Here is a 26,142-nt window from a genome sequence, read left to right as displayed (position 1 = left end):
GAAAACGTTTAATTTTTCACTAATAAGCTATATACCCTTCTGTCATTTCCCAAAACACAAAAGAGAAAAAGAGATGTTAAAGGACAGTCTCAGAGAGACAAAGTTCCTTTTCATGAGGATTACTTTTAAGAAGGAAATATGATTTCCAAGAAATGTGCATTTAGATTTGGAGTTTCGAAAGCTGAATAAGATGTCTAATTTTTAGATATTTTTAATAAATCAAAATGAGATCATAATTCAAATTATAAGCAACTTATAGTTGTGTTTATTATATGATAACTTTGGAAGGAACTTCCTGGTACTGACCACATTTTGAGACAACACTACACTAATAGTATGAAGATATTTAATTTCACATTTAATAGTTCATTATTTCATGTAAATGACACTTTTAATGTACAGGTTTCTACTTTGTTATATTTCCATATAGTGGAAAAAAGCTATATTGTTCATTGGATAATGAATTATTATTACTTTTCTAAGTTCCTGGAGTATATTCTTATTAGTCAGGTAGCTTTTGCTAATATCCTTTCTTTACTACACATTTATTATATTTATTTCATGGCTTTAAGTTATAATTGATGCTCATTTTGGCTCACATTTCTTTTTTTCACATTACTTTAGTTACCACCTAAAAACTTTAGGAAATTAAATTAAATCCCGGTGGACTGAACTGGAAGAAAACTCTAAGAGTATACATGGGATATTGATTTGAGAGATTTCATGTAGGACGTAAGCTAGATCAAATTTGTGCAAGTGACACTCTGTTATGAGAGTACAGTTAACTGTATTGATTTTTTTCAAAGGGTCTGTTAAAATATGTCAACACGAAACATTAGTTACAAAATTGCAGTACCCATAATGTTTTACAGACATCAACATCCAGGAGAGATTAAAACTATAAAAATCTGTTTCTAAATTTATATTGGATATCCTCAGATGCCTAATTAACTTGAAATATATCATCAAATAATGTGTGAAAACATATCTGCAGTAACTTTTTACACATTCTATTATAAACTGTTAAATATTCAAACTATTTTAAGTGTGTCTTTATTTAAAAGGAGAGCATTGCCTTTATACTTTTACTTTGGAAACATACTAGTGCGTCCATATTTTCATTTCAAATGCGTATTCATGATATCACCCCATGAAGTGAACCCTGTCAGCTAAGGAATTGATTTCTCAAGCATTACTAAACCAAAATCAACATAAAAGTCTGTGGGTCATATCACTAAACCAAACATTATATATTTAAATGTATGCATTGCAAGTTTCAGAGAGAAAGGAATGTGCCTTTTACACCTTTGTGGTGGCCATCAAATTGCTTTTTTGACTCCCAAAGTTATTTATACAAAACTTGCACACATAAAACAAGTAAGTATTTATCTACTCTGGTATATGCATAAACAGAAAGGGCTGTGGGACCACAGCGGGGACCCCAATTACAAGTCAGCCACAACTTTTCTGTGTGATTATTGGCTACAGTGAATCTGGAAAAAAAATATTGCTGTTGGATTTTAATGTCTTCATATGCTTTCAAACATCCCTGAGACTAGAAAGGCACTATAGAATTTTGCAAACAAGTAACTTTTTTTTTTTAGTTGCACAGCACATTTTTAGCAAAGAAAAACATGTGTGGGAAACAAGCAAATGCACCTTTTCAAAATTAATTTATGTCAGGAATGAAGCTGTCTCCAACTCTAATTTCAGTTTGAGAGAGATTTCAACACTCGATATTTCTCTTTGTCAATATATCTACATGAGTTTCTCATATACTTTTTACCGGTGTAGAAAAATCTTGAGAAAACCATGCTATAAGTTACATCTTTTAATATACATAGTGTCTGGCTACATTTTTACCTAGCATGCAGTCACACATGCCTAGATATTCAAATCTCTTGGTGAACTTAATGTTAAGGGTCTCTATTTCAAAATAAAAATGGATAAATTTCCATTTTTCTTTCTATAAATTAGTATAATTTATTTGGGAATTTTATTTAGTACAACTGAAAAATTCAATAATGCAAACTGTAGTCAACACTAATTAGTTTATACTGAGAGTTAGATATTTGCATACAATCTAGCTTTTCTTCTAGTCTCATTCAACTACCTGAAGTGTATTAATGCATGCATATTTTGTTATAATTCAGGTGAACAGATTAAGATAAAGTAATTTGACAAAGCAATTGGTTATGGGTTAATTTTGTAATACTTGAAGAGATAATTATGAGGGCTTACGTTAAGCAATTAATAAGTCTAATCATTATGGTAGTTTGATATTTACAGGTGCACTGCTTAGAGAGATGTAGTTCATCCTGCTTTAAAGATAGCTTTGTTCCTGAAATAAACTCTTGGGTTCAAATTTTGTCTCTTTTGAACTAAAGGAGAATGTGATGCTACAATGTGGAATTGATTTCACTATTGTAGCTCATATATGTGAAAGAGCAAACAGTAAGCCAGTATATTTCATACCACACTATTCTTAAGATATTTCTGGTATCCTGTGGTAAGGTTTATATGTTATTCTGCATTTCATAAGTGTTTAAAGACTTTAATAAGTTCAAATCACATATTTATGAGTAACAATAATTTATATAGATTTAACACATGATTTTTGCCTACGCGAGTCTATTTCACTTTTTCTGTATTTTTCTTTCAAACTATCCTATCCCTCCTTTCAGACCATGAGGATCCTGGGGAGCTGACCTTGTCTTCTCATTCAGACTGAATGGTCTGTGATCCAGGCGTGATCACACCGCTTGGTTCAGTGATAATCAGATGAACCAAGATTCATCTGATATTAAGCCAATTTAATCAAACACCAATTTAAAACTTTCACTTCCCGAGTTCTTTTTGTGTGTCAGTATTTAAAGTTAGAGCTGCTAGTAGCCTCCCTGTTTCCATGAAGGCTGAGAGGCTTTAGGAGAATCTGCACTTTGACAAAAGCATAGCTGTAAGAAAGAATGACAAGAGTACTGATGACATTATTTAACTCATTGGATCCAGCACTGCTAGAAGAAGAAAAATTCCAGACTCTTCCGTTATATGAGTTAATAAATTCACTCTGGATTGAATTTCTACCACATACAACCAAAAAGTCCAGCCAAATACACCCAGTAACCTACTTCAAGTAGACTTCTTTCTTAATTTCATAGAGTGTATACATTAAAATTATTAAAAATAATCCTCTAGTAGACTAACTTTTCTGTACATATTATTTATTAATTTCTATCAATTACATTTTTTTCATGGATGGACTGATATCTCTCAATAGCACAGACTTATTCTTTGAAAAACATAATTTTATCTTGCATGGATTCACTGCCACTAATCATAATTACGTTCATTCACATTTTGACTGGATTCTTGTATCTCTCTCTCTTTTTTTAGAACTTTTCACAGTATTTTTATGTCTAAAAATAACTTCCATCATTTTTAAAATCCCATTATCTTTTAGCACTGTATAATGGATAAGTTTTTGGCTCTGTCTTGAAATGAACCAATACTCTCTTCATTTGTCCTTAAACTGTTATTTAAGTTATTGACGTCTTCATGTCCATTATATTTATGTTTTAGAAGTTTAATTTGTTTATTTCTAAATATGCCTCATCATTTTTTATATTCTCGTTTCTTGATTTTTCATAATTTTTAATTTCTTCAAACATATTAAATTTATTAATTTATGTTTTAATTGATTTAATTTCCAAAATCTGTTGCTTTTGAGGGTTTAATTCTATTGTTTTGTTTGTTTGTTTGTTTCTACTAATGCTTTGTCATGTTAGCTTTGCTCCTGGTGTGTTTCTGTGCTTTTTATCTCTGAGTTTATAGTCATTGAAACTTTATCTGTGGGAGTAAGCTGAGACTTGAGTTAAGAAATTGCTCTAAGCACGATTTGAACATGGGTCTTTTAAACACATGATACCTAATCTGAGATCACTTGAAACTATATCTTATAGGCTTATAAATCAATGGTTAGTATGAATCCTAGATTTATATTGGAGTGAGGGCTGGTTTGTAGTAAAAAATGCTCAGGGAAGACTTTTTTTCCTGCTACCTCAAAGCCAAGTCCACTCTAAACGAGTTTCCTTTCCATGTTTTCGTCTTTTCATTCTACCCCCATCCCTTCCAGGAGAGTGTTACTTTTTGGTTTCAGTTGTTTTGTTTGAAGTTCTTTATATGACTTCCCACCTATGCAACGTTCTTGGCTTTGTCTGGTCCCTTAAGGTCTCACACAAACAGAGATTATTCAATGCTCTGGGACAGCTGTCAGGATTAGCACTGTTTTCTTCCTTGGATTCATATTCTCTCAACATTTTTCGTCTCTAAGGAGTACCTCAAATTTTTGTCAGCTCATCTATGCAATACCTTGAAAGAGGCTTTTAAAAGTATATATCTCATCCAGCAATTCTAGGTGTTCTGTACGCCTTAAAAAGAAATTGGTATATCTAAACCAATATTTTGCTGGAAATAGAAACTCTTCTCCCTGTATTTCTTTAAAGCATAATTATTATTCAAACAGCTACTATGTGAGCCCTCAAAATTTCTGATTTAGTGAGGTTGTTTCATGAGGTACATATCTTCTTAGTAACAAAGTCAGAGACACGGATTCTTTTCTGCTCTTCTGTGATTCCATTTTCAATCTCACCTACTTCAAATTAGTTACCTTACTATAAGTTATGTACCTTTTTGAACTACTATAAATTATTTTTAGAAGAACATAATGTAAATAAATTTAGAAAACAAGTATTTAAAAACACATGTTTTTTTATCTTTTTACAATTTACAGTACATTTTTAAATACATTATGTGATTTTTGTTTTTGTCCAAAATGTAGGCAGTGAGAGTATTCTTATGTGGCCAAAAAAATAACCCCAGGTGGTAATGCCTGAATTAGAATGCAGATTCTAAACCCTGGTCCAGTGCTCTTATGTGTGAATAAGACAAACTGAATATTCTGAATATTTAGAAAGAACAAAACAAGTGAAATACACACTACATTGAAAACTTTCGAAAGTCAGGGTATCAGAGTATTCTCTAATAGAAGATAAGTATGTTGAAATTAATATAAAGTATGCATTCCTAAACACATTTAATTCTAACTTCTGGAGTACTTTTGTTGTACTTGTTGAGGATTTATTTGTGGCAGATTAATTCTCATTAATTATTTAGATCAATAGTATACCATTTGAGGGACATTCTATATTGAAACACTTTGGACATACTTAATATACATTCAGTCGTCTAGAAGAATTAATTGACCTGTTTAGGTGTGAGATATTTTTCTCAAACAAAATGACAAATGATTTTTCATACTATTTAAAATGGGCAGCACTTACAGCTCTGTCTGCAAAGGTATCTTCATAAAATGCTAGCATCAGAGCAAACTGTACAACTGAGTATATCCTTAATAGTTGAGACGCTGGTGATGAGAAGGGAACTTCTTTCCCCGTCACCTAGGAAAACAAGAAATATTTTCCTTTATATCGCTCCTTTCTTTATTCCTCTTACTGAAATCCACACTAGTAAAAAAGAGATATTGCAAAAAGAAATGAAAGGTTTAGCTATTTTTCATGTCCAGTATTACTCTAACATTCATTTTTTTGATAGAAAAAATGTAAAAGTTAGGAGACTTGTTTTTCATTTCAGAAGTGTTATAATTCTGATTTAGTCTGCCTTATGTAGAGCAATGTAAGAACTGATTCAGCAATATGTACTGATGATAAACATAACCAAAATAAACATGAAAACATGAAATATGAAAATATGAATACAAAATGTGTTCATGATTAAACATGAGGGATAGTAAAAGAGAAAATGGAAGGTGACTTTGGGTAATGTAGATAATTATGCCTCAAAGGGAAATATTGTTGTATTGGAAAAAGTTTTTGCAAACTAGAGTTTCCCAAAAATATTACAATTCTTTTTTAATGGAGCTTAAGCAAAAACATGACTTTAAAACATTCACTTTAGGTTATCTATTGAAAAAAAAAGAAAAACAATAAAGAGACCACAGTTAAATAGACTTTTTAGAGCTAAAATAAGCCAAATATTTTCACCTATGTCAAGTTAGCATATTATTACATAACTGATTTAGAGCATAACCAAAAGTATTGAAATATCAACACAGCAGCTTTTGTAACTAGGCAAGAAAACATCCTTATGAAGATCAGGATTTTTTGAAAAATAATAACAATGCCCAAAAGAACATATAATATTATTCCCTTGAAATATTGGGCAATTTTTATACTCATAATTATCTTTGAAATCAACAGCAGTTTCTTATTTCTGTTGTTTCTAAATTACTATTGACAGTTATTTTGATTAGGAATTACAACATAAATCTTGAATGATTGGAAAGAAATTCCTTTTCCCTGTCTATAAGGGGAACTTGAGAATGAAACTGAATTTTTAATTTAGTTTCCAGTGCTTTTAATGTCTACCTTGCTTATTTCTGTTTTTAAATGGGATTTCTGTGTTTAATGCCAATTAATAGAGTTATGGTTCAATCCAGTAACTGCATCATCTTGGTGTGACTTTAGACATTCCATTCTGAAGAACTCAGTGTTTCATGAACAAAATAAAGGCTAGACTGAATCAGCTTTAAGGCTCCCTCCTTCTCCAGTGTGTTAGGATTCTGTGACGGAGCCACATGAGTTTCTACACTACACAAAGTCTCCTGGTTGTGGGTTTGGTGGATCTGAAAGACAGCCTCTGCTCTATCCCCTAAACCATGCTTCCTGGTGAGAGGCAGTGTCTACCTGGAAGAAGCCACCCCTCTTATTGGCCCCTAGGTGGTGTCTACTCATTAAGCTATGCACCACAAGTCTGCATCTGCCTAAGAGAACGACTTTTTTTTCTTTCTTTTCTTTTTTTTTTTTTTCCCCGATTTGCATGAAGTCAGCATACATATAGTCAAGATGTAGGCCTGACAATAGGAAACCAACTTTCACCATGACCAAACCAATGAACTCTACTTACCTCTGGGATTTCTTCACTCAATCCAAGTCTTGGTTTACCTGGACCCCATCCTGGTCCTTTAAATATGACAGAAAACTTATTGAAGAATCCAGGTGTGGCCCAGAATGTAGTCCACATGTACACTAAATGGTGGAACTAGAAAAATAAAAATATAGGTCTTTTTTTAAATAAGAAAACGTCTTAACAAAAAGATTAAATACAATAACTCATGTATTTTATTTTATTGTTTAATGTAATTTACATATTTTCTTTAATATATAGGTTATGTATATTTGATTAATGTTAATTAATACGCACTTGAATTACAAACTGTAATTCATTGTATGCATTCTGCATGACTTCAAAATTAAATGAGTCAATATTTCTGAAGCTCCACAAAATTATTATTTATAGGTCAATTGTTTAGAAACTCAGCAAAGTAGAAAAAAATGAGTTAAGAGGCTTTGATTCCAACAGAATTAACTAGCAGCCTGTGTGCTTAATATGACATCGTTTTTTAAAGTTTTGCTAAATGGATATTAGGTTGAATATGCAAACATACAAACATTGGATATGTGTCACATATTTTAATAATAATCCTTTATTTACTGTATTGAGTTATATCAAGTTATATCAAGGAAATATTTCAAAGTTATTTAAATAGTAGACTTTTTAGTATTACATAGACTATATTCTGTTATGAGAAAAGAAAAAGTTTGCTGAGTCAAAACTTTGCCTTGAAGTTTATAATAGGAATCCACATTTTTTATATAACACATATTTGACATGTACAGAAGTTAAAAGCATGTCCATACATAATAAGTACCCAATAAATATTAGCTATCGGGATAATTAGCTATAAATGCCATACTTGTCCTCATAAATACATCATAGGATTAAAAATAATCCTAGATGGCGGACATCACTTATAGACGGTAAAGAAGAGCTCTATCATAAATGTAGTAATAACTTAAGGTAGAAAGAAGTTTTGGCTCCATCAGAATTTGTGGTCTCACCGACATTTTCCCTGTCTCTTAAAGAATTTAAACTGCTAGGATTATGAAATGTTTTTTTAAAAAGTTGCTTGAACTATTGCAATATGGAATCTTAAGCAATTAAGGAACCACGTAGGATTTAGTGGAACAGATTTTGAGGAAAAAGGAAATGTTAGATGGAAACTTACCCTGGGGTTTTGCAATAACAATAATACAGAAAATTAATGTGTGTGGGGTTATAACACACATTAATATACTAATCTGTTGTGTTATTTTTGAAAACTGAGTACTATTTTATTGTTATCATACCAGACACAAGCCATGAGAAATACATGGTAACATTTTTAAATAAGGAATACTTTCTCCCTCATTTGCTATTCAATGCCCTGAAACTCCTGGACCCCAAAGGACAGCAAAGTGAATAGTTTATGCTGAATAATAAGGAAAAAAAAATCCATCTAGTGGAGGCCATTCTAAGTTGCGTTTGATGCCTCTGAGGGAAAGGTGAGAAATTTAGCTGAATATGAAGGAATTTAAGAGAAAGTAAGTATATGTTTTTGTAGTTTCAGGAACTCCTAAATATCACAACTTTCTAATTTGACATTTTGACAAGTGAGTGAGCACGTAGGAGGAGACTAAACCTTAGATACAACTGTGACAATTACTATACCAAAGGAAATGTTTATGTGAGGCGTACATGCTTAGAGATTTGAACCTGACACAGATTCAGCAGCAGCTCATAAACACTTGTGATTGTCTAAATATTGTCTCTCTCCAAACCCTAATCATCCAACTATTTGTGCAGCTCGTGTAGTATAGTGTTCAATCTCTTATTCTGTCTCAACATGAACTGCTTTTCCTCAGCAAAAGTGTATGCTTCCAAAACCTTTCTATCTAAAGATTTAGCCATGAATATAACCTGGGAGCTTGTTAGAAACACAGAATCTTGGACAGACCTGAGACTTACTGAAGAGAATCCACACTTTAATAAGGTCTTCCCATGATTCACATACATATTAAGTTGGAAAGGCTCTTTCACAGAGGACAGAGACCAAGTTGTCTATTTCCTTTTTAATCTCCCTATGAAAGAGACAGGACTACACCAAATAAAGAAGTAGCTTTCAATGTATTATTTCTAAATTGGCTTCAATTCTATAAAGCTTATTACGAAAGTGCCCTGAAATATTTCATTAGTATTCTCCTGAGAGATATGTTCTTAATAATGCCTGAGATAAAGAGATGAGAAAGAAGAGAAAGACAGAGACAAAGAGAAAAAAAATGTCCTGTAGTTGAGAAAAAGAGATATAATCAATTTTTCTATTTTAAAGTATGAAAAAAAAAGTCTTTCACTTGAAAAATTAAGGCAATTTGTGATGGCCTTTTCTGTAAAGAGGAAGCACACTATAAAGTTTAAATAGAGTTAAATGAGTTTTGGGCTTGGCCTGCAACCCACCTCGGTTAAGTTTGCATTTGACAAGTTCTGTGTAGTTGGGTGAATTATGTAACTCCTGGAAACCTTAGTTTCATCCACTAAAAAAAAAAAAAAAAAAAAAAAAAAAAAAAAAAAAAAAGGGGGGCTAAAACAACCACTACTTCATAAGGTTTTAGTAATGGTTACCTTACACATTTGTGCTGAGCTGTTTGCAATGCCCTGAACATACTAAAAGCTCAATAGATGTCAATGTATTTTGTTATTTTAACTTTCTTTAAAATTGGAAGAAGTCAGTTTGAAAATCAGACCCAACATGAATCTGTAATTTCCTCCCTTATTGAACACTGTAAACCCAGTCCTCAGGACAAAGCTGTCATTGACCGACCTTTTAGTTTTTCAAGCATTCTTATATTTTTCTCATTTACTAGTCCTGAACCCCAGGAGCATTTGTGGTGGTATGCTGCTGACGGCTCGGAGCTTCACAGACATTCCTCATTTCTCTAGTGCCAACCAGTGAGACCAGTGAACAACCAATACCACATGTCTGACAGAAAACTGGTCCACTGCAACAAGTCTTAGCAGGTGAGGTAATGTGCAGACCTAACCAACCCATAATAACGCCTGACACTTAGGTCCAAGAAGAGTGCGGCAAAGGCCTCACGTTGAATTTCTAACCAGAGTCATACAGACTTGAAGCAAATATTTTTGTTACTGTGGGATCAGCCTTAATTATACATTTTACTATCGCTCTTTCTGAATGCATGAATGTATTTCAGGTCTATTCTGAGAAAGAATATGTTTATTAAAGAGCCACTGTTTTTTTTTATTCTAGGTAGTAGACATATTTAAAAATTCTTATAAATTGTTTTTCAAATGTATTTTGCCTAATTTGACTCAAGTCTTTGAGTGTCAGAGATACTTTCAAACTCTTTTACAGTTACATTTTTTTTCAGGGTAGTGTAATATACTACCAGCTTTCAAAAAACTGATTTTCCTTTCAAATATGAGTTTATAATAGCATGTAATCAATTCAGAAAGAATAAAACCAAGTACATTACCTGCACCTTGAATGGCTCAAATGTATTAATGGGATGCGTCAAACCATATATAACTTTTTCATTCTCTGCCTCAAATGTCCCTGGAAGATAAACATTAAGGATATGATCTTTGACTTTCTGTGAATTAAGAGCTAAGTATTATTATTTTCTAAATTCTGGAACTTTTTACTTACCAAAAATTCTATCCCATATAATAAGGGTGCCGCCATAATTTTTGTCTATGCAATAACGGTTTCTTCCTATAAAAAAAAAGTAAAGAATGAAGTTATGCTTTTTAGAAGATCTTGTCTTGTATTTTAGCACCCATTCACAAAATTAAGACTTAGTTAACAGAATGATTTCCTAAGAATGTCTTTTCATTGACAACACTAGCCTTTATTTGCTAGTAAAGTGAGTTTTAATTTTATTTTTTCAGTTAATTTTACTAAAAAGGGCATATTTCCTAAAACTATATATATTAAGAATTGTTTCACATAAAAAAAAGTGTGCTCACAATTTTTCATTTTTTTTTAACCTGGGATAATTTTAAATAATTCTATTTTTAGGACTATTAAAAAGCAATAATTAAAATTTAAATGGTATAGAAAAATGACACTAGAAAATAATATATGTAGTTTGTATTTGTTTTTTGTTTTCTTTTCTAATTTTTAAGTGAGTTATTATGTCTACCCTTTTTCTCTGCATCTTTTCCAGGAAGAAAATTTTCTACTTAGAGTGAGACAGTAGTATTTTTTTTTAAATAATAAAATACATAAGTGAAAATCAGATTAACCTAGTTTTTTTATTAACTTACATGATATTTGTTCTGTTCCCAAGTATTCGAATTATAATTTAAATTTAATTAGCTGGGCATAGTTTCTTCAATAATAGTAAAAGACACAATTGTATACAATGATTGTAAATCAAAGGATAAAGAATATTAACCCACCAAATCACTACTCCAACAAACTCAGCTGTCTTCATGTGTCCTCATTTCCATACACACCTTCCCTACATGCAAATGTACATTTGACAGTGAAGACACAAGAACCATCTCCTGCAGTGCAAAAGTAGAGTGGGACTGGCTACACAGAGGCACAGCCCATGGTCATTCATGAGGGAAACAATGGCTTGCAGTTGAATAGTGGGAGACAATGTCCTCAGTCACAACTGGGAGAGGATATTACTGGCATCTAATATGTAGAGACCAACACCCTATAATACACAAGATAGTTCCCCTACCCCAAACAAAGAACTGTCTGGTCTTTTTGAAAGTAACATTAAAATGTCAATAGGACTGAGAAACCCTGATATAAAGCAATATATGTGGGAAGGTGCTGTGAAGTCAAACGGGAAACTAGCAACTATTTCTTCCTCCATGTGGACTTGTTCTTCTCCACTCCTTACATTTCCTTTTATATGGAGGGAACCCCAAGAGTATAACATTCTTGGCCTCTCTACCACTTCACTAATGATTCCCTCGGGGTCGGGGAATGACTGCTGAATTTGGAAGAGGAAACTGAACATGTGCAGCCTGACCCCGTCCTCTCCTCTTCCTGGGGAGCTCATGCTTCTGCTCTGCTCCTTGCCATGGGAAAAGGGACCTGTGCCCTTGGGGAGACAGGCTGCAGGGCTGCAGTGCTGCCTGATTTTTGGAAGCTAATACAAAACAGAACAATAGTGTTTATTCTTTTATGATCAGCTTCCTTTTCTCAACATTGTGGGATTTATATAAGCCATCGCATGCCTTAATAGTTCGGGCATTGTCATTGGGATACATACGTGAATATTTTGTACTTTATCTGTTTTACTGCAGATTAACATGTGAATCATCTCTCTTTTTTTTTTCCTATTACAAATAATGCTGATATGCACATTTTTGTCCAGGTCTTTTGGTCCACAAATGTAAACATTTCTGTTATTTCTTAAACCTAAGCTAGTGTCTTTAAATCTTAGGCACTAGCCATATGGAATTTTCCTTATGTCAGACAAAGGCAGCCTATGTAGGGTTTGTTCACAGATTTTAGGCAGGAAAGTGAAGTCATGTTTATCAGGCCTTCCTCAAATCCCAACAGTTTTCGAGACCAGGCACTCTCTGGTTCTGGATAGGAATGACCATCAGCATCAGGTCAAGGAATGGCCTTTAAGATATAAAATGTGTATCTAACTCAGCTGTTTAAGTCATTTTTCTGCCACAGTTGAGATTTAGGCAAAACAGAAAATCCAAAAGACAAATATAAAATGTTGTTGTTTTGTTGTTGCCAGTTCTTGCTTTGGACATAAAGCTTATCCTGATTCAAAGAAAGAAACAGCGCCTATTTGTACAGTGGGTGCCGTCTCTATTGGGCAATTGTGATGAAATGATGCAAAATAATAATATCATTTTTAAATAAATGAAAAAAGAAAGAAGAAATCAAATTTCTTTACCATGATGAACTCTATGATGGCTGGGTGTGTTCAGAATCAGCTCCAAGGGACCAAGATTATCAACGACCTGTTTAAAACAAAATGAATACTTATTTACACACACAGGTATTATCAAATGTATATGTATATGTAATGTGAGTAATCTACATACATTAAAACTGCATATGGCTTTAGAGACATTTCATGTGTCAGGGTTGGCATCAGAGTAGGAAAAAGTTTCTCTATCACCTGGTGTTCATATAAAGACAAAAATAAGCTCATAACTCTATTATGAGAGGGTACTGGGAGGTTAAAAGCTAGACTACCTCAGTTTGGTTCCTGGACCCTCCATTTATTAATATGTAATCTTGAGAAAATAACTTAAGCTTTGATAACTCCATTTTGTCATCTTTAAAATGGAAATAATAACAATCTCTACATAGTAATATTCTGAGGATGCAAAATGGTGCTGTAAAATGGTACTATTGCCCAGGCATACTTCACTCATTTTATTTTCCACCTTTTAACTATGCCTTTGATGATTTAGGTTAGCAGAGCATAAATAGAGGAGGAAAAATGCAATATTGTCACATTTTCTGGGTTTGGTTTTACCCAATAATCAGCCAGATATCAACAACTTAGTATGGTGGCTGTTATTTATTGCATTAGGATGATCATGCTTATTCAGATAGAATCCTAACTGGTCTCCAACCATATGCACCATATACCAGTGCATTCTAGAGACACAAATCAAAGTCAAATGTACATATAATGAGGCCTTTTTCACAATTATAGATTCTTCAAAATCTGGTCTATAACTCTATAACATTCTTTCAGCATTTCTCACTAAGATTCTCCTATTCCAGAGTGTGGAAGTTCTAAGGAGTATAGGAATCAAGTAGGTGTCATATACAAGCACAGTAGCCCATGTGTAAGACAGGTGGTATGTTATATAATTAATATTGGGTAATGTGGGAACCCTATTAATCTTCATTACTTGATTCTTTCTTCCGTTGACCATGGCAGATAACAGAATATTTGACTTTTCTTTAATCGCTATCTAAACAGATTTATTAGATCCTACCAATGACCAGTTCAATACATTGTTATGATATTTTAAGAAGTTCCTCACCTCTAGTCTTAATTTCCATATAGAGGATGTATGAGGAATAAAGGAAGAAGTTAAATAATGCTTGACAGAAAAAAACTCAGCCATTGACAATCATGACACTCACATGAGTTTAGTAACAAGTCAATGATAAGGGGGGAAAAGTCAGTGAGATGGGACTGATTAAGATGAAAAGATATTTATGATATATAACAACCAATGTAGTATGAGAATCTTATATATACTTACTTGAACAAAACAAACATAAGAGACATTTTCTTAGCAATGTGAGAAATTGATTACAAAGAGTATTACATGACAAAAAGTACTCTTTTTATTGGGAGTTACAACGGCGTTGTCATTGTGTAAGAAAATATAACTGATTTTCAGAGATGTAAAACTGAAAAAGATCTAGGTCTTATTACAAAATATTTGGCAATGTAAAAGAAAAAGAAAAGGATAGCTGATGCAAATTAATCAAAACTGTAATGATTTTTGAATGGAAGTGCTAGAGATATAGTAAATTCATTCCATTATTTTTTCTACTCTTCTGAATACTTGAATATTTTTAAGATAATTTTTTTTTTAAATTGTTACTCTACTAATATACAGTAGTGCTCAGTTAGCCAGTTGAAAATATTAATAAATTCCTAATGTTCTAAACATACTTCCAGATTGCAACTTTTTATATAACAGGGTTTAATCATTTTTTGGCAATCTCTAACATTAAAACATCCTATTTACAAGTGCTCCGCAAATGTGAAGAGCCACAATAGCCACACCATCTTCAGCTTGTGGGGTGCTGTACATTCCTGAAGCAGAAACTGTGGCAGTATTGCCACATAACAATGCTGCATCCCTCCATGGGGCAGGTGCCACCATCTCCTTATTAGACTCACTGTTAACACACCTGAAAGAAACAGTCTTTGCTTCCCGTCCTGCTTCCCTGACCAGCTTCTATGAGAGTTTTGGTTTCCGTTATGGAACTGACAAAAGTGTTTGCATGCAAAGGATGTGTAATGTTATGTACTGTGCATAACAAGTGCACTTCTCTCTCCCCCCAACCCCCGCCTTCTCTTCCTCTCTCTCTTTCTCTCTCACTCTGAGGCTCTCCTAACCTGGAGTTCCATTACCGTTTCTAAAGTTATTTCCATGAGAAATGTATTATGAATTTCAAACCAAAGACTTCTTGATTAATTTGTAGAACCAAACTCATTTATACACGAAGTACTACCTCTTTTTGTTTTAATTTCAGGAGCTCAAAATATTGTAAATACAGCCCTAATATCAGACTATATTCCTATGAAATAAGGTGTTATACCATAAACATAGTATTAATCACCAGGAATTGGGATGAGGGTAAGTAGAAATATCCCTGTATTTTATTAGACTACATTGCTTTGTTCTTGGTGGAAAAATATTTGTTGAGAAGAATGGTGATGGATAGAGAACAAGAAAGTGGGGTTTCTCAGTAGTCAGAACATTGAAATCTGATGCTTTGGTTGGGCTTTGTTTCTCTGGCAGTGAACCAGATGGGAAAGGACAAAACCATTTTATACTTGTTTGCCTCTTTGGTGCCTGACATATGTTACAAAAACAGACAACAAAAGGGGGTGGAGGACACTACACTGGCTGGGTTCTGCTCCCCAGATGCATTTCTGATTCTTGGTCCTGGCAAGTGTGCATCCAGATTTAAAGCCACACAAATGGTGAGTGCAAATTCAGATGATTGGAGTCTTGGCTGAGTATATTATTTTTTTAATGTCAAACTCTTTTCCTCAAAGAAAATCTTTTGCTCCTGCAGGCTGAAGCATGGTCATATCAATTCTGAAAGTTCCTTTTAAAAAAAAAAAAAAATTAGAAGCCAAGTACAACACAGGCAACCACAGTTAAATTTCCTGGTAGTGCCTATGAGTACCTTGGAGCTGGAGAAGACCACCTCAGTGTGGGTGATGATTCATCATTCCGACAGCCCAATCAGAATCTCGCTTGTAGAAAACCCTTCTGATTCAAAGTCAAGGAGAAGTCATTAATAATTAATAAGAGTTGAGCATAACAACTCAATTATCACCCACTTTTGCAAATTCAGTCACTTAGCAATTCAACCACATCTAGCTTTGAATCCCTTCCGAAAATATGTTACTGTGGAAATAATTGCAGCTATTCTCATTTTATTATTTGTCTTTTTTTGGATTTAAATAAGTTAATTTAAATTATGATATTTTAGAACATATAGAGGGCTTAAAAATAATACAGTTCAATGCTCTATTATTTAAAAAAAAAAGCATAAAACTGAAACTCAGAGAAATTAAATTAATAGTCCAAGTTTAAACAGCTTGGGAGGAAACCCTGAAGTCTTCTTAGTGTAAGCTCAGGAATCTATTTTTCTATCAGGAATTTTTTTTCAATCCAATAAAAGGAATTTAATCTTTTAGAACTTTAATGGGAATTGATAACTAAATACTTTTTGATTACATTTCCATTAAAATGAATCCAGGCATTTATAAAGAGCTCAGGGATTTAAGCTCCTAAACTTCCCCTCATGGTATTTTAGGCACATTTGGTGCTTCTTAGGTCTCCAAAACTATGGTATAAGTCTTTTTTTTTATTATTTTTTTAGTTTTCAATTACAGTTGACATTCAATATTATTGTATATTAGTTTCAGGTGTGCAGAATAGTGGTTAGATGTTCATATAATTTATGAAGTGATGTCTTGTATCCTATAGTTTTCTGTCAGGGTTTTATAACCTGAGGACTATGGATGCCTGGAAAGGCCATGGATGGGCTTCATAAGGTCAAGAACACCCTGAAGTATCATGCCAAAATTTAAGACTGTGTGCCTATGGGGATTTTTCTAGGGGGAAACTATCTTTTTCCTTGTATATGCAAAGCGATATATAAGGTTAAGAACCTCAAAGGTTAAGAACCAATATCCTAAACAGAGAACTTCAGATCATTTCCTTTGTTTCTTTTTTTAATGTTTTTAATTTCCATATTATTAAAACTTAAGTGCTAAATTCTCACCCAAACTTCAAAAACAGTAACATTTTTTTTCTGCCTATTTCTTCAAATCATTGTTTTCAAAAAGAGCACTACTTAGGCTGTTTTATACTTGTATAATAATAATTATTATAAATAATTAATAGTAATAATTTTATAATAATAAGATCCATGCATTCTATTGATTAAACTTCGTCCAGCAGAAATGCTCTGGATTCTTTGCTGTACTGGTCACAAACTCCTCATTTCTTCCTCCACAATGTATGGTGGGGGTGGGAAGAAGAGTTACATCTAAAAGCAAGAGAATGGGGTCCATCGGCCTGTCCATCTTCTTATTAAGTCATTTCCCCTCATCAAAAATAAAATGAACTCAAACAAAAGGCTCCTTACAATGAACTCAATAAAGTCCAAAACATTTGACATTCAAAGTGGTACACTCTACCTCCAGACTGATTTCCAATGTCCCTTTTTTTCCTGCCTTAAAGACCTTAACCTCCCCTCCTTGAACTGATGGAATCCTGCTGTTCCTTTCAGACCTACCTACATTTTCCAAATACTCTTCTTGATTTTCCCAATGGAAATTTTGTTTTCCTTTCTTTGAATACACATTGAGACATCATTCATTTTTATGCCATGATGTTCCATGTCTTATTTATCTGTGTTTATTCCCCATACTATGTTGCAAATTCCATGGCGAGAGAGATTGTTTCTCACCATTCCTGGTTTTTCACAGTACATATAACACTGCTTGCATATAGTAACTGCTCAGTAAGATTACACAGATAGATACATGCAGGTCACTGCCCCCTACCCATCCTTATGCCTTAATAGTAGTGCTTCCCAAATAAGGGTGAGTGTGCTCCAGGGGACATTTGGCAATGTCTGGAAACACTTTTGCCTCTACAACTGGAGGAAGTGCTACTGGAATCTAGTGAGTAGTAGGTTTTATTGCAGCTGGATATTCTACAATGCACAGGACAGTCTCCCCAAATAAGAATTTTCCGGTACAAAATATCAATGGTTCTGAGGATGAGAAACTCCGCTTCATGAGTATGAATTTTTTGTAGTGCTTCAGTCTGTTGCAGTTGAGGAGAGAAGTGTAATTCCTGTCTTTCAATTTGGAGTCGAAGGGAGGAGTGTATTAAAAAATGAGTCGGGTTGGGGGGTCACTGTGAAAGCTACAGGCTAAACCTGTGTCTGAAGTGCTCTTTGAATTTAAAGCCAGGAAAGCAAGTCCAAACATGATCTTTGATCCAGTAAATTGGAAAATTAAAATAAATAGCTAAAATGAATGAGCTGAAAAAAAACCCCACAAAAAACAACCACCCCAAAACAAACAAAAATCACAGAGACTAGATGATGGGATAGTTGAATCCTGTTTATCATTGGCAGGTGAATTTCTTGAATTATTTTTATGTTCTATCAGTACAGGTTTGTGTGGACTTCAGTTTCAATGAAAGGAGACAGAGATGAAAAACACAGTTTCCATATCACCACGTGATTTTGAAATTTCTTTTGGGAGTTCTTATGATCCCTCCCCCCTTGCTTTATAGTCACACTAGAGTGAGTTGAGTGACTTAGAGAGCTAAATGATTATTGAAACTTCCATTGTATTTAGGCTATAACTTATAATAATTTTGCTCTGGAAATTGACAAATTAAGTACATGTGGTAAACTGAATAATTAAATGCCTACTATGAACTGATTGCAGTTAATTCTTGCTATAATATAGTTCCGAGGAGTTTCTTGACTACCCTATATTACCTGAAAAACACATCTCTATATATCTTTCCCTTTGAAATTAAAAAATCTTTCAGGAATATAAGACCTGAAACAATAAAGTGCATAGAAGAAAACATAGGTATTAAACTTACGGACCTTGTGTTGAAAGAGAATTTTATGAATTTGACCTCAAAGGCAAGGGAAGTAAAAGCTAATATAAATGAATGGGACTATATCAAACTAAAAAACTTTTGCATAACAAAAGAAACTATCAACAAAACCAAGAGGCAACCAACCTAGTGGGAGAAAATATTAACAAACAATGTTTCCATTAAGGGGCTAATATCCAAAATACAAAAGAACTCCTACAATTGAAAGACAAAAAACACAAGCAATCCAGTTAAAACATGGGTAGAGGATTTACACAAACACTTCTCCCAAGAACATATACAAAGGCCAACAAGTATATGAAAAAACGCTCAACTTCACTAGCTATTAGGGAAATGTAAATTGAAACCACAATGAGATACCACTTCACACCTGTCAGAATGGCTATCATCCACAAAACAAAACAAGTGTTGGAGAGGCTGTGGAGAAAAAGGAATCCTCATACGCTGCTGGTGGGAATGTAAATTGGTACAGCCTTTATGAAAAACAGTATGGAGATTCCTCAAAAAAATTAAGAATAGAATTACCATATGACCCAGCAAACCTTCTTCTGGGTATCTACCCCAAAAATCTGAAAACATTTATCCATAAAGATATATGTAACCCAATATTCATTGCAGCATTATTTACGGTGGCCAAGACATGGAAACAATCAAGTGTCCTTCGGTAGATGATTGGATAAAGAAGATGTGGTATACATACACAATGGAATACTACTCTGACATAAGAAAATATGAAATACTGCCATTTGCAACAACATGGATGAATCTTCAGATTATTATGCTAAGCAAAATAAGTGGGACAGAAAATGTCAAAAATCATATGACTTCACTCTTGTGTGGAATATAAAACTAAAAACAACAAATGAATAAAATAAACAAGCAAAGAAACAAAAACAAGACACAGACAACAGTTTAGTGCTTACCAGAGAGTAAGTGGGGAAGAGGGTAGTAGAAGAGGGTAAAGAGGGTCAAATATATGGACGGAAAAATAACTGACTCTGGGTAGTGAGCATACAATGTGATATGTAGACAATGTATTACAGAAATGTACACTTGAAACCTATGTAGTTTTACTAATTATTGTCACCCCAATAAATTTAATGAAATAAAATAATAAATTGAAAAATCACTTGGAGTCTATTTCTATTAAGCCACAAAATAAATATTCTAAATTAATGTCCTGTCTGAAATTATTTCTCATTAAATTAACATATTTAATTCTTCACTTTTCTTAATTACTTTCTCTGATTCTTGTGATTGAAAAACATTGACTGGGTAGATTTGTGTCATTCAGTTAAGAGTATAGATATGACTAACCAATAGTTAATTTTGAGGACAAAACTTACTTTTAACAAAAATATTCAGTTTATTGGAGACAAAATCATTTTGTTTGTCTGAATTGCTTGGAAATTGTCTTTTCTCATTTACTATGACTACTGAGGCTGGAGAAGAGACTTTCTAAATCTTTTTTTTTTTAAAGCCTCTATTCTATTACTTTGTTAAATTTTAGAATAATATTGGGAACAGTGCATTATATTTCTACCTTTCAGGGTTCTTTTGTTTGTTTGTTTTTTGTTTTTGTTTTTTAATCTGCAAATGGGTAGTAAAAATACTGGAATATATTATTGAAAGACCATAGGAATATTTATAACCACTTACTCTTCAGAAAGAAAGCATGTATCTATAGTTAATTACAGTGTCCTTTCCAAATAAGAAATGCTTACAAATATTCATGTTGCCTGTCTGAGAGGAAAAAATCATAATAGGGAAAACATGTCCTAAGAAGCATATGTTTTACTGAATCCTCATTATAAAAATGAATGTGCTAAAAATATGATAAATGCTAAGGAGTGACTGGGTTGGGGGTGAGGTGAAATAAAATCTCTATAGTAGGAAAATGCCTGCATGCAGATGAGCTCAAGTCATAGCGATGACATTGACTCTAACTAGTCAAGACTTTTCTTTACAGCATCATGCATGATTGATGTTCCAGAGGGACCCATACCACGGTGGGCCTCTGTGTTTCACTGCAGTCGGTATTTAAGGGAAATATTAAGCCAGCTCCTAACACATTTATCATCTGATATAAAAATCATTGCTATCCTACATTTAACTGAGAAAGATATTCTTGAAGAAGAGTTTTAAAATGGCAAAACTTTCCTGGTAAATTACTAGCAAGATTGGGTGCAAACCCAAACTAAAATTAAATGGATCAATAGTTTTACCATGATTAGTCATCTTTTTCCTGGCCAAATTTTCTTTCCTCCTTCCTTCCTACCACCCTCCTCCCCTCACTCTTCCTTCTTTCCTTCTTTCCTTCCTTCCTTCTTTCCTTCTTTCCTTCTGCCTCTTCTTTCTTTCTTTCTTTCTTTCTTTCTTTCTTTCTTTCTTTCTTTCTTTCTTTCTTTCTTTCTTTCTTTCTTTCTTTCTTTCTTTTCTTTTATATCTATCTATTATCTATCTATCTATCTATCTATCTATCTATCTATCTATCTATCTATCTATCTATGAGCATTTGCATATAAACATTTTGGAGACTCTTTTATTTGGAAAGATCTTTATAATTATCTACAGGACCACTCATATCTTTTTGAAATGTAAGTGGATTATAAATATTTCTATGACTTTTCAATAGTATATTCCAGTATTTACAGATAGAAAACTTGAAGGACAAAGCTATTAAGGTATACCAATATATTTATCTTTATTAATATGTTTATCACATTTATTAAATATTAAATACATACTCAAATGCCAATCAACAATTATTTTAAGTACCAACCTACTAATAACCGATAAGTGTTCTCTATTAGCATTGAAAATAATCTGTTTCAAATCATTAAAACTTGTATTTATAAATTCTCATCGATGTTTCTGATTAAAAGCTACTTGCATAATCAGCAGAGCAAGGAATCTTTTGTCAGCCAGTTCATTCATTCTGCAAAAATTTCTATGAACCTTACAAGGTTTTAGAAATAAAAAGAAATAAAGTGATACAAGGCACTTCCGTCAGGAAGATTAATCACAGTCCCATGGACTTTTCAAGGGAAAGATGAAACTATTTGAGATAAAGGTTTTACAAATAAGTTATCTTTTAAAATTATTTTGTGTTATTTAGGCAGCATTGAGAAAATCATGCATTTTTTTCTTTTCAATTACTATATTGCACAGTACCGATGTTTGAATTTATAATTAATTTAAATTTATAATTGGCACAAGAATTATCTAAAAGAAAGCAGATTGAGTTCATTTTCCAGGTCACAAGCTGAAATTTTTCTTTAGTAAAGCTATATCTTTTATTTAGTTCTCCATCGTACAGCTTTGGAAATAATCCCATTGATTTTTTTGCTTCTGGAGAATGCTGTTGAGAATTTACCTTTGTTCATATATGTCTTCAACTGACCATATGAAAAGCAAAATAACCTTATGTGAATTTCATTTTGTCAATAGGTATTTATTGAGTGCATATTTTATGCAAAGTACTATGTTAAAATCTTTTGAAAGATCACAGAGTGAAACAATGGGAATTACAATTTAGTAGCAGGTAATTTATTTATTTCTTAACTTAAAGGTAGAACAAGTGATAATGTCAGATTTTATTGTTTGAATATGTATAGAAATGTGGTTTTCACTCTCAAGAAAATCTATAGCAATTCCTCATTTAAACTTTTAGGAAATGGTAAAATCCATGAACATTATAAATTAACATGTTAAAACAATTTTACTTCTTGTTCTGAATTAGTTGACCTTTAAACATTCACTGCTTTCCTTATTAAAATCTTAATCAATGTGAACATTTATGGATAACTTCATATTGTAGAGCATCTGGTGATGAAATCTAAAAATAAAATCTTTACATCTCCCACTAGTTCTGCTGTGTTAATTAAAGGCAACGCACTCAAGTATTTAGACAGATGGCAGTGGCAGCCACATTAGTCTATGATTTGTCTACAGGGAAGCAAGAGAAAGCAGAGCTCTTAGGATATGTGCTTGTCTGCCTAACTTCACACTTTAAATCCTGAACAAATGCTGATTTATTCACAGCCAAATGTTTTCCTATCTGATTAGGCAGTTTTCTACTTCAGTAAGCATGTAACATGGAGATAGCTGAATTTCCACACTAAGTTGAGAAAAAAAAAAACAAAAAACAATATTTATAGTTTGGAAATAAAACAATTTGGAGGAATCAGGACTGTTGGGATCATAAAGAGCTTCATAGGGAGTAAATTTCTGATGAATCCATACCCCAAGGTTAAAGAGTCAAAAGCTTAGTTTTAAGAAGAATGAGACTGGCCTATATTTATACAATAAACAACAGTTTTAAAGGACTGTGTTTATAATAAATTATCTTGAAGGCTGATTCTTGTCACTTATGATTGCATTATGCTTCAAATAAGAGGAGAAGATCTGGACCAGTTAGAATTTTTTAATTTGTCTCAGCTTATATTTTGGATAAGACTTTTGACTTTTCCTTGGAAAAATGAATGCAAGTAGCTGCTAATTGCATTCCTTCAAAGGGAGATGGGTTCCAAGTAACTGTTTTTAAATAATGTCTATGAAATTGACAGAAGGAAACATAGAAAACATTCATAAGCATGACCATATAAAACTTCATTCTCTGTAACACCATTTTATATTTACCAGTTCAGACACTCAGTGATAAAATCAGCCACATTATCATTAGTAGTAGTGACATTATGTAAAAAGAAGGTAACTGATAAACTGAGAGGTTAAGTAGTTCTTGTTCAAAAATCCAATCCAGGCAGTCGTACAATGCAGACTTCAAACATTCTACCCATTCTAAAACTCGGTACACTGTGACTGCCATACGATTGTATTGCCAATTGCAGGTGTGGTTCCTATATTCATTACTCAACAAATATCAATGCATTACTGACCAGGTACCTGGGTACTGTCTATGCATTAGATGCTTTCAGAAATAAAATGTATAAATCTGCATTTCAGAGCTTACAGTTGCATATGTCAGATCTCCTGATCGTCACCCATTAAAAATATTTGCATATACTAATCTTTGAAAGTCAAATATCATAGAATGAATTCTCAATCAGTAAATTAGAAGCTACAAGTATCTGTTAATTTCTTAAGATCATTTACCCTGATTTCATTTGTATATTCTCCTTCTAAAGACAAGCTAAAGTGTATTTCCTCCCCTTGTCCGCTGTGGATTTTTTTTTTCTTCTATCAGTAAAACATGTCTTAGTCAGTTTGGAATGTTAGAACTAAATACAACAGGTTGAGTGGCTTAAACAATGAACACATATTGTCACAGTGATGGAGACAAAGAAGTCCAAAATGAAGGTGCCAGCAGATTCAGTGTTTGGTGAGGGTTGCCTTCTTGCTCTATCCTCTCTCTCATGCCTCTTCTTATAAAGTCACAAATCCCATTATGAGGGCTCCACTCTCAAAACCTGATTACCTCCCAAAGGCCCCATCTTCAAATATCATTACATTGGGTATGAGGACTTTAAAACATGAATTTCGGAGGACCACAATCCAGTCCTCTCTGATCTAAGTTCTTTTTATGAGTATGCCTTGTTTCTTTTGCTTCTCTACCACACACATATATATTATAAAGAATCTGGTTAACCCAATCAATTCATTCATTAATCAGAAATATATTTGCTGATGGTTATCCCTGTTCAGACAATGGGAAAACAAAGATGAATAAAACATGTCCTTTTCTTCAATAAGTTTACTGTCAGCTCCCACATTCATGGTGTTCCAATTTGATCACATTGATGTTCAATCTAACCTCTGGGAGTGCTTGTTCAAAATGCAGATTCTTACGCTCACTCATCAGAGATTTAGATTCTGTTGTTCTTAGGAGGGGACCATCCTTCTATATCTTGAGTAAGTACCCAGATAATTCTGATGCGTGCATGTGACCCACACAGTTATACTTGCTTGTAGTCTAGCTCTGAATTTATGTATCAATTCCAACATGTAGTGTTTTGGCTTTTCAAAAATAACTCCCATTTGCTGAAAGCATATTATTTTCTAGATTATATGATAAATATATGCTATTTCGTTAATCCTCATAACACTTATGGAGTAGTGTATATGATTACCTTTACTTAACAGATTAGAAAGCAAAGTTAGAGTTTAAATAACTTTACTAAATATTTATACCATTAATTCAATAAACATTCATTGAGCTTCCATTACGAAGGTACCCTTTTAGGTTCTGGGAACACACTATGTACAAACCTCTAACAAAGTTTAGGTTTCCCTATAATCTTAGCCATTATATCTTACTATTCCCTTGTTCCTGAAATGCCCATCTCTCCAATTCTGATAAGTAGATTCCATCTTATTCTTTGTGTATGAAATCCTCAAAATCTAGTCTTTTCACAGCAAATATTTTACAATGATGATCAGTGAATTTTTAGACAGTATACTGATAAGCTTCAGGAAGCTCAATAAAACTCTGTGAAGTTTTTTTTTTTTTTTTTTCTTTTGAGAGAGTCACTAGAATCCAACAGATTCTTGAATGACGTTGTGAACCTCAAAATATTAGGAAAAAGAAGTGTCAATTCAGGTTAGAACGAACAGCCTCTTTGGCACAGAGTAGGGGCTCAAGTTTTATGATTACATATGAACCTCAAAGATATCTAGGTATCTAATGGATTTGGAAAAACACAACAAAATTTTATACATGAATAAGCAGGATGTGATGATTTATTTTAAAAGACAACTGTAGAATAGAACAAAGGATCATTTATAGAGAGAACATGTATAGGATTTGAACTAAAGATTAAGGAGTCAAAGTGATACTAAGATTTGATCTGGACATTGACTTTAAGAAGCGATTGAAGAACAAATGTTCATATACTCATAAAACTTTTCTTGACCACATACTCTGTGCCAGACAAAGAGGCTATTCCAGTTTTCTGACCTAAATTGGCACCTCTTCTTACTAACATTTTGAGAGTCAGAACGTCCTTCAAGAATCTGTTGGATTCTAGCTACTGTTCCAAAGGAAAAACAATATATATATTTGGAAATATAACTACTTCTTCCCCCAAATTCCTTCAAATTCCAAAAGGTGCATAATCATAATTGTCCAAAATCTACACTCTATTAGGAAAGACATGGCATACGAGGGCAGACAAGTTTGTGAACTTGTTGCAATGATGTTGCTAACCTTTTTAAATATCAGAGGGATGATTCATTATGAATTTGTACCAACTAAACAGACAGTTAACCAAGTTTACTATTTGGAAGTGCTGAAAAGACTATGTGAAAAAGTTAGATGACCTGAACTTTTTGTTAACAATCCATGGCTCTTGC

At 33.1% G+C, this 26,142-nt stretch overlaps 1 protein-coding gene across 1 annotated transcript in view; it reads right to left on the bottom strand.

The window, feature by feature from the left end:
* The window catches only part of AGMO (alkylglycerol monooxygenase), a 310,424-nt gene that overhangs the window by 154,020 nt on the left and 130,262 nt on the right, over positions 1 to 26,142 (bottom strand). Inside the window, exons 6-10 of the mRNA XM_081079360.1 lie at positions 12,852 to 12,918; positions 10,619 to 10,684; positions 10,446 to 10,525; positions 6,982 to 7,116; positions 5,340 to 5,456 (exon numbers count right to left, since the gene is read on the bottom strand). Coding sequence (XP_080935486.1) covers positions 5,340 to 5,456; positions 6,982 to 7,116; positions 10,446 to 10,525; positions 10,619 to 10,684; positions 12,852 to 12,918 — 465 coding nt within the window. The remainder of the gene's footprint in view (positions 1 to 5,339; positions 5,457 to 6,981; positions 7,117 to 10,445; positions 10,526 to 10,618; positions 10,685 to 12,851; positions 12,919 to 26,142) is intronic.

The sequence above is a fragment of the Rhinolophus hipposideros genome (assembly GCF_964194185.1).
Source record: "Rhinolophus hipposideros genome assembly, chromosome: 18".
Taxonomy (NCBI): domain Eukaryota; kingdom Metazoa; phylum Chordata; class Mammalia; order Chiroptera; family Rhinolophidae; genus Rhinolophus; species Rhinolophus hipposideros.
This window is presented reverse-complemented; position numbering and strand designations above follow the sequence as displayed.